This window comes from Triticum aestivum, chromosome 4A (assembly GCF_018294505.1).
Source record: "Triticum aestivum cultivar Chinese Spring chromosome 4A, IWGSC CS RefSeq v2.1, whole genome shotgun sequence".
Taxonomy (NCBI): domain Eukaryota; kingdom Viridiplantae; phylum Streptophyta; class Magnoliopsida; order Poales; family Poaceae; genus Triticum; species Triticum aestivum.
In genome coordinates this window covers 735182483-735194931 of record NC_057803.1, presented here as the reverse complement: position 1 = coordinate 735194931, position 12449 = coordinate 735182483, and the positions used below count along the sequence as shown (strand labels likewise).

The following is a 12449-nucleotide window of genomic DNA, read 5'->3' as shown; positions in this document are numbered from 1 at the left end:
TGGACCTATATGTTGTTATAGAAAGTGTGTTAATTTTCAAAAGTAGCTGGCCATTTTGTTGAAGAGAATTCCTTTTGAACCTAAATGGAACATAAACAAAATCGCCTCCATCTAAAAATAACTTGCCACTTAAATATATTATAATATACTTAATATGATTTTGTATCTCTTTTAGTATCTACAAATGGTCTCTCTATAGATATCTCGATAAAGGGATCCAGAACATGCAAGTCTAAGAAATAATCAATAAATATTTGTAAAATACAAATGTCTAGTATAGCCTATCAATCAAAAGAAATATCTAGATTCCAGCAAGTTGTTTGACTTCGTATCCCCTCTTCTCTACCTTGCTAGTGGCATTGCCATAGCCGTAAAACCGGGCAACGTGGACTATCTTCAAATAATCATGCGGCTCATGAGGCAGGGGCAACCCACTGTGATCTCCCCCATGCCATATGGGCATATTCTATATGCATTACAAAACTACAACAACTCATGACTTCTAGCTCTTCACAAATGTGGCTAAGCGGTATTTGAGAAAACAAACAAAATAACCTTTTCACTTCCTGCCGAACTAGACTAGCTCGAGAGGGAAGGATGAGGAGGATAGCGCTATAGTCTTGGGGATACGGAAGTTCGAGCAGATTATCTACAGAAAATGAACAATAACCATTATAAAGTGCTAGTAATGAAGAGAGCGGACCAGCAAAAACTATGACTCGCCATTTTAGGCAGTTAATAGCTCTTTGTACTCAAACTACTATTTTTGTCATGCTTCATGTATCCAGACTTGGATGTTTAAGGCTTGATGTGCCTAGCTAGGTCTTAGCAACAAACTTCTCCTGCAATTTCTCTTGCGAAACTTCCAGACAACAACGTTTCAACAATTTATGTGGTGGTTTTGCTTTGTATAGTATCTCAGTAGAGATTAGACCATGTCAGCTCGACAATAAAGTTTGAGACTAGTAACGACTTGAGGTTCAAATTGGCAGAATAGAACTATCTGATCCTATCATAAGTAGTACGTACTAAAATTACTTATAATTCATTGGGGAGCATGGTGCTAGATATGGATATGTGGCTCGTGGGGATGACACTAGAAGTTGGAGGACAACATGGGAGGAGAAAGGGGACCAGACGACATTAGAGCGAAAACGGAGTAGAATACAGTTAGTGCTGGATATGATACCAATACATAGCAGACTGAGGAGAAGAGAATTAGTCAGAATGCTTAAAAAACCCTTAAACCATGCATGGGAGAACCCAAATCGGTTTGGGTTTGGGTTGTTCTGTATGCTCCGAATTTCGCTTCATATGTAGGGCTTTGCTCTAGGTATGTTGGCAGTGGATGATGGTGCTTTTTTTTTTTTTGCTTCCTTCTCTTCCCTCATTGAATTCCAATATTTAACTCAGGAGAGTGCAGATGTATGGAGATTATTTCTGGTGTATGTTCTTCATGTATGTGATGTGGAATTCGAGGATGGCTTGCTTAATTCTCATTGTTTAGTGGTTGCTAGTTAAGGGTTATCTTGCATGAGGAGGCCATGGAGACCGACAACAACAATGACGAGCATTGGCAACCTCGGCCATTTGAGTCCAGGGGTAGCAAAGACAACAGAAAAATCCTGCCTATGCACCACTGCCATAGAGATACCAGCGCTGCCCACACGACACAGTTAGGTGTGGACGTGTGGTTCACACGACCACCATTTGACATACAGCTTGATTGTTTCTATACTTGTTGAGACAATTGATGGTATCACCTTCCTCGGCAGAAAATATCTTTGGTAAGGAAAATGACAAATCCAATCCTGTTTCTTATGGTAAGTAATCAATATCACACTGTTTTGTTGCCATGATGTTTCTCCAAAGCCAAAGTCGGTATTCATTTTTTCTGTCCTGGGAAATGTTGAGAAAGAGCATACTGTTCCAATGATGAATCTTGAGATTCTTTTTCAGAAAAGGATGGCGTGGCAAAATCTGTACTTGAGGACCATGAAAAGTCATAAACATGTTTTCCATGATGCATCCTTTATTGCATTTATATCATAACCCTGAATACAAAAGTCTATTGCGTGACTTTCTGGGATCTGCCAGATCGCCTTGTCCAGACAAAGTTTTGCTTGAATTAATCAGTGATAAATTTGTGACTAATGTAAATCTGTTGAAAAGAATGGTCCATCCTATTTTTCTCAACTGATTAGATCTTCTTGATGTTAATTGTAGTCACAGACACTATAATTGAAGTATACTTTTATATGGTGGTAATTTGTTCGTCCTGGGGTTAGTTCCATTTCATTGGGTTAAGCTAACTTGTCGCATTGCAGTCTTGTAGACGGGATAAACCAATGCATATGGTTCTTAGGCACTTTGTGTTTTCCCTTCGCATCCATGTTTTTTCAGAGATATAAACTTTTAATGCCCATTTCGATCTGAGAATGCAACACTTGGTTTTTTTTTGTGAGCTACGGACTTTGCCGATTTGAGAAATGTTCAAGCAAGATTGGTGATCCTACGCACAAGTTCCATGCCTTCATCTCTACTTGTTGGTGCTGATTGTTTTTCTAAATAATGGAAGATTAAGGACCTGCAAGGTGCAGCTCAATAGTTGGTTGTAAAGGACCTCCTTCATGGGGCTGTGATGTATGCAATGGACGCGGCTATTCTGCACCCGTTTGAACATTAAAATCGTTTTAAATAGAAAAAAATCAAAACAAAATTGTGGTGGAAGATGCTAATGTGCATGATGCCTGTGCAAATTTTGGTGATTTTTTTTTCTTTTTTTGCCATGAGCTCCTCAAAAATCCAAACACCCCAAAATTTTGGACGAACATCTCACATTGAGCATCTAGCTTCACAAAAAAAGGATTTTTTTTATTTTCTGCTTTTTTATTTTATTTTACCGTTCAATGGGTGTAGATGAGCGCAGACACCGAATTGAATTATCCGTATGTAAAGTCCTTTTTCTTCTTCACATAATTAGCGTACTATATCACCATTGATCTATGCTTTGTTTCTAGTAGGAGAAAGAAGACTGGAAGTGGATGAAGGCCATGTTTGTTTCAGCTTCAGCAACTTCGGTTGGCTTGGAACCACGTTAGGACTCGCTTCACTGGCAAAGCTGATTCACAGTATCAACAGTATCAACTTTACTGCTGAAGTAAACATGGCAAAGCAGATTCCAAATAGGTTTTTGTTTCAGCTTCTGATTTTTCCTAATAGAATTAGCTGCCGAAAGCTAAAACAAACAGGGCCGAAGTCTCCAACGATCAGTATGAAGCCTATGTAATCAGAGATCCTGGAACTTTGAATTGCAGTAGAGGGCGAGCAATCACCGGGCACCACGTTGAAATGAACAATGTCATATTCCGTCATCATATATAGATAGTTAGAAGGAAAATCTGACATGTTTCCTGTCCAACTTTCATGTAATTATTGTGTAACAAAGAAAGGGTGGAAGCAAAGTAAACATCATCGATTTCAGTTATAACATTTCAACCAAAGTACACACCTCCAGAGTATGCAAAATGAAGTATGCCAAATGCACAGACATAAAAGATGGATGCAAGGGGACACTCTATTTATCTTTTACAGGAATATATTGAAAAATACAACATCAGATGAATAGTATGTGAAATATATTAATAAATTATGAAGGATAACGAAGAATTGTACGAGCAGATCCCTCTCAACATCTAGTGTTTTCAAGTGTAACAGAAAATAGCATGTATTTTTCCAAAGGATAATATAACAAAGCTACAACTGAGGCACACCAATTCTAACAAAGCTGCAGCATTTCAATGTAGGACCAATAGAAACTGGAGTCGTTAGTCCTGAAGTGTAACAGTAATTTCTGAAGCGAATTGAGGCTATCATAATATCTCGGAAACCTGCATTGCAAAAAATTTCAGTTTAGACCACAAGAGCTCACTATATTACTACCAAAACAGATTTTAAGTGTTAAGAAGAGTTTATTTACATGTATTGGCATCTCTGCAATGACGAATCCACTGGTTTCTTCCAGAGACTTTAGAAGAGCTACCTCACCACCAACCACCATATTAATCACGATTCCGCCTGCACAATCATAGTACAGCAACTACATCAGCACTTCCAAAAAGCGGATCAATTGATTTTTTTTTAAAGTTACCTGTTGCCAAGCATGCTGATACACGTCTTAAGTAAGCCTCCTGAAAAATTCAGACACAAACATCAGGTAAGACAAAATGATCTACAAATTAGAACCGATGGTGCATAATGAAACAGCATGATTGCATGATAGCACTGAAAGGTAAAATTGACCATGAAAAGCTAAGGGTATTTGGGCCACAGAAGTCCTGAAGGTAAAATATCATGAAAAATTATGAATGCGCACCTTCTTTGTAGGCAATTCATAGTTTATCAGCACACGAGACATAAGGGGAGCCTCTCCCATCGCCGCCGAAGGCAAGCAAGCATCTGTTACAACTGTAATATTTAGCTTCAAGACCACCCTTTCAGGCTTGGGACTTTCGCCAATAGAAGTATCTTCAATCTGATTTCGCTGTATTGCTGCCCGACGGGATTTCTCAAGAACAGATGCACGCTCAGCTTCATCTTGATCGCTGTACTGTGTACACAAATCCACAGATTGATATTATTAACTGGCGAAATTAGTTCATAGCAAGGACCATAAACAATCAAGAGAACCTGAAACAACGTTCATATCACTATAGCAGGGTAACAGAAAAGCAAGAAAGCCTGGAACCATTGGATACAGAAAAATATCTGCAATTGCACAATCATAATTCCTAGATGAAGGTGTCAATATTATCAATGTTCTCTCTTGAAGAATTAAGCAATTAACAGTGCAAATTGTGTATATCGATCATACAGTTAGCTATCCCACAATTGTCAATGATGCAACCACAAAGTATATCACAGAACTGAACATGGAAATTGGCACCCAACCAACTTGAGCATACCAGCGGTGACAAGGACACGAAGGGGAGGTTGGCAACAGCAGCACAGACAGCATCTAGCTCATCCCGGGATGAAACACATATGGCAATGGGCACCGAACCGTGGCGGTCAGAGACAACACCTAGGAGCTCCAGTAGTGTCCTCTGCACACCAAAAACAACCACAGGTTCACAAGAATAGAAATCTGGTTCAACGCGCACAATCTGTGGCTGCTTAACTGGACACAGTTATCAGCTGAGAGGAACCCAAAAATGCACGGTAACAGGGATTTCGGACACGCACCATCTTGAACTGGAGGCGGTCAACGGCGAGGTAGAAATGGCGCCCGGAGCTGGGGATGTTAAGAGGGTTCATAAGCAGGACAGAATGAACATGTGGCAGGAAGATCAGGGCCGGGGATTATCACCTTGGGTGGGATAGGGTCATCGCCGGGGAGCTAGGAGACGTCATCACGGCCAGAGAGGAAATCGAAGCAGCGGTGGTGGAATATTCCTCAGCAAGAACAGCAGCACAACTGTCTAACATGGAGCAGAATCAGAAAGTAAGAGGCTGCAGCTGTAATTTATCTTGCTAGGCTCAAATCTCGCAATGATTTTATGGAAATAACTTAATAGAGGTCCATAGATGAGAGTGATATGTATTAACGGCATGTTACAGATAAGCCAAATGGAAGTGCATAGATGAGAATGATATCAGAGAAATCACACACAGCAGAGACAGCATATATAGCAGCAAGATGAGCACACCCATGCTCATACTACATAATTAAGCTGAATGCTACTCTTATTTATGGGGTTCTCTCTTGCTCAAAGCCTGTACCATCATCTACCCAATCAAATGATAAATACTTGCTTTGATGCATATGTGGTGACCAAACCAAACAGGCGCAGAGCAGAGCAGCACCATGGTAATAACTTAATAGAGGTGAATCGATGATAATTATATGTATTAACCACATGGTACAGATAGCTGAATGGAAGTGCATAGATGAGAGTAATGACATCCAAGAAACCGCACACAGCAGAGAGAGCATATATAGCAGCAACATGAGCACGCCCACGCTCATACTGCATAATTAAGCTGAATGCTAGTCTTATTTATGGGGTTCTCTGTTTCTGAAAGCCTGTACCATCATCCACCCAAGCATATGATAAATACTTGCTTTGATGCATATATGGTGACCAAACCAAACCAAACCAAACAGGCGCAGAGCCGCACCATGGCAATGCAGATGCAGAGCACACAAAAACTAATCAAGCAGCCAAAAGAAATTTAGCATCCAAAGCTTGAGGTGTTGAGCTATTACAGATTGATGCAATTGTATGTTGGTACATTTTCAGGTACAGGCATATCGTCTGATATTTTATCTTATCTTCTGGAAGGGAATGATTGATTACCAGAGGATGGTGAGGTCGAAGAGGGTGGCCTGTCGATGAGGTCCTCGGCGGAGCGCGCGGGCGTGGGCGGGGGCGGAGGAGGTCTTGGCGTCGGCGCCGGCGAGGGTCACCGGTTGAGGCTGAAGCTTCAAGCCGTCGTAGTGGTCGAACCCGAGGACGGCCGGCTGGGTTCCGTGGTGGGGCGGCGAGGAAATCGGGGCGGGGGTGACGGCGGGGGCGGAGGTGAGGCCGCCGGCAGCGGGGGCGGGGGGATTGGCGGCGGCGACGGTCACGGGTGAGCGGACTGACGACGGCAGGGAAGAAGAATGTCACAGCCTGGCCTGGGTCTGGTATGGTGGTGGTAGGCCTGTCGGGCTTCTCTCTGGTTAAGAAAGAAGAAGTAGCAGGCCCAAACATGAACAACACAAGAAAAAACTCTTTTCCTCCCTCAAAAAAGAAAAAGGAAAGTTTCTTTTCCTCCACTTAAAAAAAACTATTTTCCACTCAAAAAAATAAAAATCTCTTTTATAAAAAAAAAAGAATTATATTTTTGAACAATGGCAAAATATTTGTCATTTTTTACTGATCATTAGGGAGAATATTTATACACAAGTTTTAACAAATAAATAATTCTACAGTTTTATAAGATGTCAGACAAGTGGTCTATATTTACACCCTCTCCTCTTAATCTCGCTTGCTTGCATTGCTATAGTCACACGCGTTCCCCGTCTTTGTGTGTTGTACCCATGTTTGATCCGACTAATGGAATTTGAAACAGAGTATATATCTTTCGATTCACATTTCTATCTGATAGGCAACACTGTTTTGTACATGTTTTGTGAAAAATATCTGCTTATATAGCAGCTTCATGATCTGCAGAAATATCTGTATTTTTTACGTGCACATCCACATCCAAAGGTGCTTACTAGAGGCTAAAAAATAAAAGAATTGTTTAGAGTTGGTGCTGATAAATACGAGGGTAGATGCTAAGATCAACACTAGAATATGGGAACTCAAGTCATTAATCTCAAAGCATATAACACTAATATGATAACTCAAGTCATAAGCCATTCGTGCTAAATTGTGTAGAGCACATGCACAAAAAATTCTCATAGATCTATTTTATCTATAGGTTACACCTGCATCAGGTGTTGCCGAGACCGGATCAGACAAGAGAAACAGAGGAGGAAAATCAATGGGCAAAGAGTGCCGGTGGAGATACAGTTAATAACCCACCTCCGGGAAAGAAATTTGATCACCACATCAGATCATCAGATGAAGCACTTCATCTGTTCCGCCAGGAGGTAACACTGTTTATCAAGCGTGGTAGTGTACACTCTTTTTACCAGTCCATTTTAATATATTTTTTTGCTTGTATAGCAGCTTAATGATCTGCAGAAATTAGACAAAAGTTTATTTTTAGTTGCACATCCAAATCCCAAAGGTCCTTAGTAGAGGCGAAACGATAGAGAAATTAATTAAGCCGGTGCTAATACAATGATAGGGTAGTAGGGTAGATGCTAAAGTCAATAAGCTTAGTACCAACACTGTAGAAACCAAAGCATGTATCTAATATAATCGCACTTTGTGCTAATAGTGTAGAGCACTCGGATATAAATTTTCTCATAGATCTATTTTATCTGTAGGTCATGCCTGCATCAGGTGTTGCAGAGACTTGTTCGGACACAGAAAAAGTTATCAGTACTGAAAACAACTCAGCGAAGTCCACAAGTGAAATAGAGGAGGAAAATCAGCAGCCAGCAAGTACCGGTGGAGATGTAGTTAATAATTCGACTCCTTCAAACAAATTTGATCGCAGCATCACAAGGAGTACACTGGTTGAGGAGTTGTTCACAGGGCGGGAAAAAGAGCAAGATCATGTTATCAATTTAGTTGGTAAATCAGAAAACAATCAAGAAACTAAGGTGATCTCAGTGTGGGGATTGGGAGGTCTTGGGAAGACCACTCTCGTTCGAAGTGCCTACCGGAACCAACAGCTTGGTGGCTGGAAGCGTGCTTGGGTCACTGCATTGCGCCCATTTGATCCTGAAGTGCTTATCAGAAATTTAGCTTTGCAACTACTGAGGAGTAAATAGCATAAAACTACTACTTTACAGGTTAGGGTTTCAAAAAACTATCGGTTTTCAATTTTTCGCTGATAACTACCAAGTCGGGGGTTGGCTGTTTCAAAAAACTCTAATCATGGAGTGCTTTAAAATTGATCGTGATTATGACAGTTGGGACCCGCACATAAGAGAACCGTTTGTTTGACCGTTTGATTGACTGTTACCTTACATGTAGGGCCCATATGTCAGTATCCTATGTAAGTTTTTTTAAAGCAATCAGGTCCCTGTAACTTTTTAAAAAAAGCAATCGGGTCCCTGATATTTTTTGGAAAAAGCAATCGGGTCCCTGATGTTTTCTGGAAAAAGCAATCAGGAACGGCGTGGCACGCCGGCGGCCAGATCGCCGGCCAAGGGAAAGGCGGCGGCTCGGCCGCCACGTTCCTTGTGGAGCAGCTCGCTGGTGAACGGGCTAGGTGGAGGAGCTGCTGGCCATGGCACGCGGCTGCTGGCGGCCCGAGCCCCTGGCCATGGCACGGCTCGCGGCGGCCCCTGCTCCTTGGTGCGCTCCTGGCCATGGCACGCGGCTAGCGACGGCCTGAGCCCCTGGCCATGGCACGGCCCGTGCTCCTGCGCTGCGGCTGCTCCTCCTCGCGGCGTTCGTTCCCGCGGTCGAGCTTGTCTTGGCGCGGGACGGATGGTGGAGGTGGCCGTCGGTGGGTGGTGGTTGCCGGGAGAGGGAGAGGAATAAGAAAGAGACAGGAAGAGAGAAGAGAAGATAAGAGGAAGAAGAGGCAACTTACATGTGGGTCCCACATGTAAGTTAACGGTCAAACAAAACGGTCAAACTAACGGATTGTTCAGGAGTGGACCCGACCTGTCATAAAACGGTTTAAATCGCTAGCAACGAGTATTTAGGGTTTTTTGAAACAGCCAACCCCCGACTTGGTAGTTATCAGCGAAAAATTAAAAACTGGTAGTTTTTTGAAACCCTAGCCTGTAAAGTAGTAGTTTTATGCTATTTACTCACTACTGAGTGATGTCCAAGAAGATCCTACTGGAGCAACAGCAACTGGGAAAGGAAAGAAGAACATAGCAACAATGGGACTTAAAGTGCTGGTCGAAGAATTAAACCGCCTTCTAAATAACAAGTGTCTCATTCTTCTTGGTGATATATCAACCACTGTAGAATGGGATTTGGTCAAAACTTGCTTGAAAAATGCCGGAAGGGTCATAGTCACTACAAGGGAAAAAAATGTTGCCGGACATTGTTCAGGAAAACACACCAACATGTATCGTCTTGAAGGTCTGAAAGATGCTGCTGCACTTGATCTCTTCACAAAGAAGGTAGTTTTGCTAAATCGGATGCCTTTCCTTTCTGTTTGCACGAGTCTTTTTTTAAAGAGAAATCCTTATTTGGCCCTTTTTTAAAATTTGCTTCCCTTTTTGGCCCTAAAAAATATCTTGTTCCCTTTTTGACACACAATTTTTATTTTGTTCCCTACATGACACTTCCGTTAATTTTGGCACATAACAGTGTTAAGACTTTTTCAGGGCCAAAAGTGAAACAAAATTTAAGAAAGGGCCAAATAAGGAATTCTCTCCTTTTTCTACAGTATTGTTTTGCATGTATTTGACATCAAACAATAGTATTAAGAGTTTTATAATGTTTCCCAAACACATTTTAGATCATTCGTTTGTCTTTTGCATTGAGACATAAGATTGTGATTACTAGACTTACGCTCCATAGCTCCAATTTGCATCATGGTGGACTTATATATACTATTACTGAGTGGTTGGTATTTTACTAATCAATAAGCCAATACACACGTACTTTTATTGTGGAAGAAATGAGAGAACAACCATATTCAATAGGTGTTATCTGCATTCAGATATATTGACAAATAAGAGCATGCAATAGAGTGTCTTCAACAACCATAGAGATTGTTCAAAACAAAATAGACTATCATCAAGTTCTTCTCTACAATAACATTGAAAGAAAAGCACATAATAGCACCATTTTTTTAACTATTATAGCAGAGTTCAACAACCATAAACTGAGCTTATTAGGCATAGGACTTCTTTCAGAATCTACAAACTGAAGCGATGTTGAAAAATGCACATTTTTCTCAAACAGTTATTCTTTAATCCAAGTACTTAACAATACTAAATTATATGTATGTTAGGTGTTTAAGGACAAGGCAGGGAATGTTAATTTGGCCCTTGACATGGAGGAACAAGCAAAACTTATCTTAAAGAAGTGTGATGGACTTCCCCTTGCAATATCAACTATAGGTGGATTCCTAGCCACTAAGCCAAAAACTGTTGTTGAATGGAGGAAGATGCATGGCCGTATTAGTGCTGAGTTGGAGATCAACCCAGAGCTTAGGACTATAAAGAAAGTACTTATGAGGAGATATGATGGCTTACCCTACCACCTCAAGTAATGTTTCTTATATATGTCCATATTCCCGGAAGACTACATAATTAAGCGCAAACGTTTGGTAAGGCGATGGATTGCAGAGGGTTATTGCAAGGAGATGCAGGGCATGACAGCAGAAGAAGTTGGTGACAAGTACTTTGATGAGCTTCTAGAGAGGAGTATGATTCTTCCAGGGGGAGGTGTAAACCATCATAGTGGAAAAATTGGCTCTTGTCAGCTTCATGATATCATTCGTGAAATATGCATCTCGAAGGCTAAGGAGGAAAATCTTGTTTTCACACTTGATGAAGGATGTTGTTTGAGCAGTATACAAGGCTCAATACGCCATCTTGTCATTAGCAGCAACTGGAAAAGAGATAAAGATGTGTTTGATAGTATGCTGGACTTGTCTCACGTGAGATCACTCACCGTATACGGAGAGTGGAGACCGTGTTTCATCTCTAAGAAGATGAGGTTCCTTCGGGTGCTCGATTTGGAGGACACAGAACGACTCACAAATAGCCATCTTGATGAAATTGGGAAGCTCCATCACCTCAGATACCTCTCTATACGAAAATGTGCGTATATTTGGGGCCTTCCAGATTCTATTGGGAATTTGAGCCAGCTCCAAACGCTGGATATCAAAGGCACTCGTATATTAGAACTGCCAGCAACTATCACCAAGCTCCGCAAGCTACAACACCTCCATACATCTGGTGGTTTTATTCTCACAGAAGAGGAGGATGACATGTTTGCTCCTGATTATCGGCAGATCCGTCCTATACATCGCCAATCGAGATGGTCCCAAGGAAAGGCATGTAGCTGCGAATGTTTGCTGTCCCAGGGAATCGTGTGTATTGGGCGGATCGCCTTATTGCTGGTTCTAGTCAAAAAAAATTGGAGTGCACAGCGTTCAGAACTTGGTTTGAATATACATGATACATTCAACCTGCAGCGTTATTTGATGGTGTGTGCACGCAGAAAAGATATGGTTGGTATTAAAGCTCCAAAGGGACAGGAAAATTGACGTCCCTGCAAACATTGAGTGTTTTCAATGTTACAAGGGTGCAGGAAAAGGTCATCCTTGTAACATTGAAAACACTCAATGGGAAGTGCCATGCATGCCTCATGGGACACAGAGCAACCAACAGGACAACGGTGGAGGCGCAGATTTTCCAGGGCAGAGGAAAACCTGGAAAATGATCAGCTTGGCGGGATCAATTCAATCGGGATAAGGAGAAACCGCTAAAGATGCGATCGAGCAGTGATACCAGTGCGCAACATCATGGCGAGGAGACGTTGGCGGCGACACGGCGGAGTTACGCATGCGGTTGAAGAAAATAAACCAAGCTCGGACCGGATGTACAAACACCACACACTGCCTGTCTGAGTCAGCCTCATGGCTAACACAACGCACACAGTCCACAGTTCAGACAAATTAAAGGTGAGCAAGGCATCCTCATCCTCCTTCGTTAGTTTACTCATGTCCACCTTAACACGCTACAAACGCCATGTTATAGCGCGTCATAAAGATCTAGCACAAGTTAGCATTTCATTTTCCTTTACGCAACATCATCAAGCAAACAAATCAAATAAATTTCAACCGGACATTCGGTCATTAGTACA

General features: G+C 41.6%; 1 protein-coding gene and 1 pseudogene across 2 annotated transcripts; one reads left to right on the top strand and one right to left on the bottom strand.

Moving 5' to 3' along the window:
* Window positions 1-3580: 3580 nt before the first annotated feature.
* LOC123088449 (eukaryotic initiation factor 4A-I) lies at window positions 3581-6576 on the bottom strand. 2 transcript variants are annotated; one of them, XM_044510659.1, is made up of 8 exons: window positions 6360-6576; window positions 5369-5480; window positions 5245-5293; window positions 4965-5105; window positions 4376-4609; window positions 4151-4190; window positions 3980-4077; window positions 3581-3890 (listed from the first exon to the last, which is right to left on the bottom strand). In XM_044510659.1, exons 2-8 carry the CDS (start codon window positions 5410-5412, stop codon window positions 3873-3875), a joined length of 624 nt encoding a protein of 207 aa, XP_044366594.1. In that variant the 5' UTR covers window positions 5413-5480; window positions 6360-6576; the 3' UTR covers window positions 3581-3872. The 2 variants fall into 2 exon arrangements, with proteins under 2 accessions (XP_044366594.1, XP_044366595.1); XM_044510660.1 differs by having other exon boundaries at window positions 5369-5476; window positions 6360-6567.
* A 2926-nt stretch (window positions 6577-9502) lies between these two features.
* Window positions 9503-12026, top strand: LOC123084454 (disease resistance protein RPM1-like; annotated as a pseudogene).
* Window positions 12027-12449: the final 423 nt, after the last annotated feature.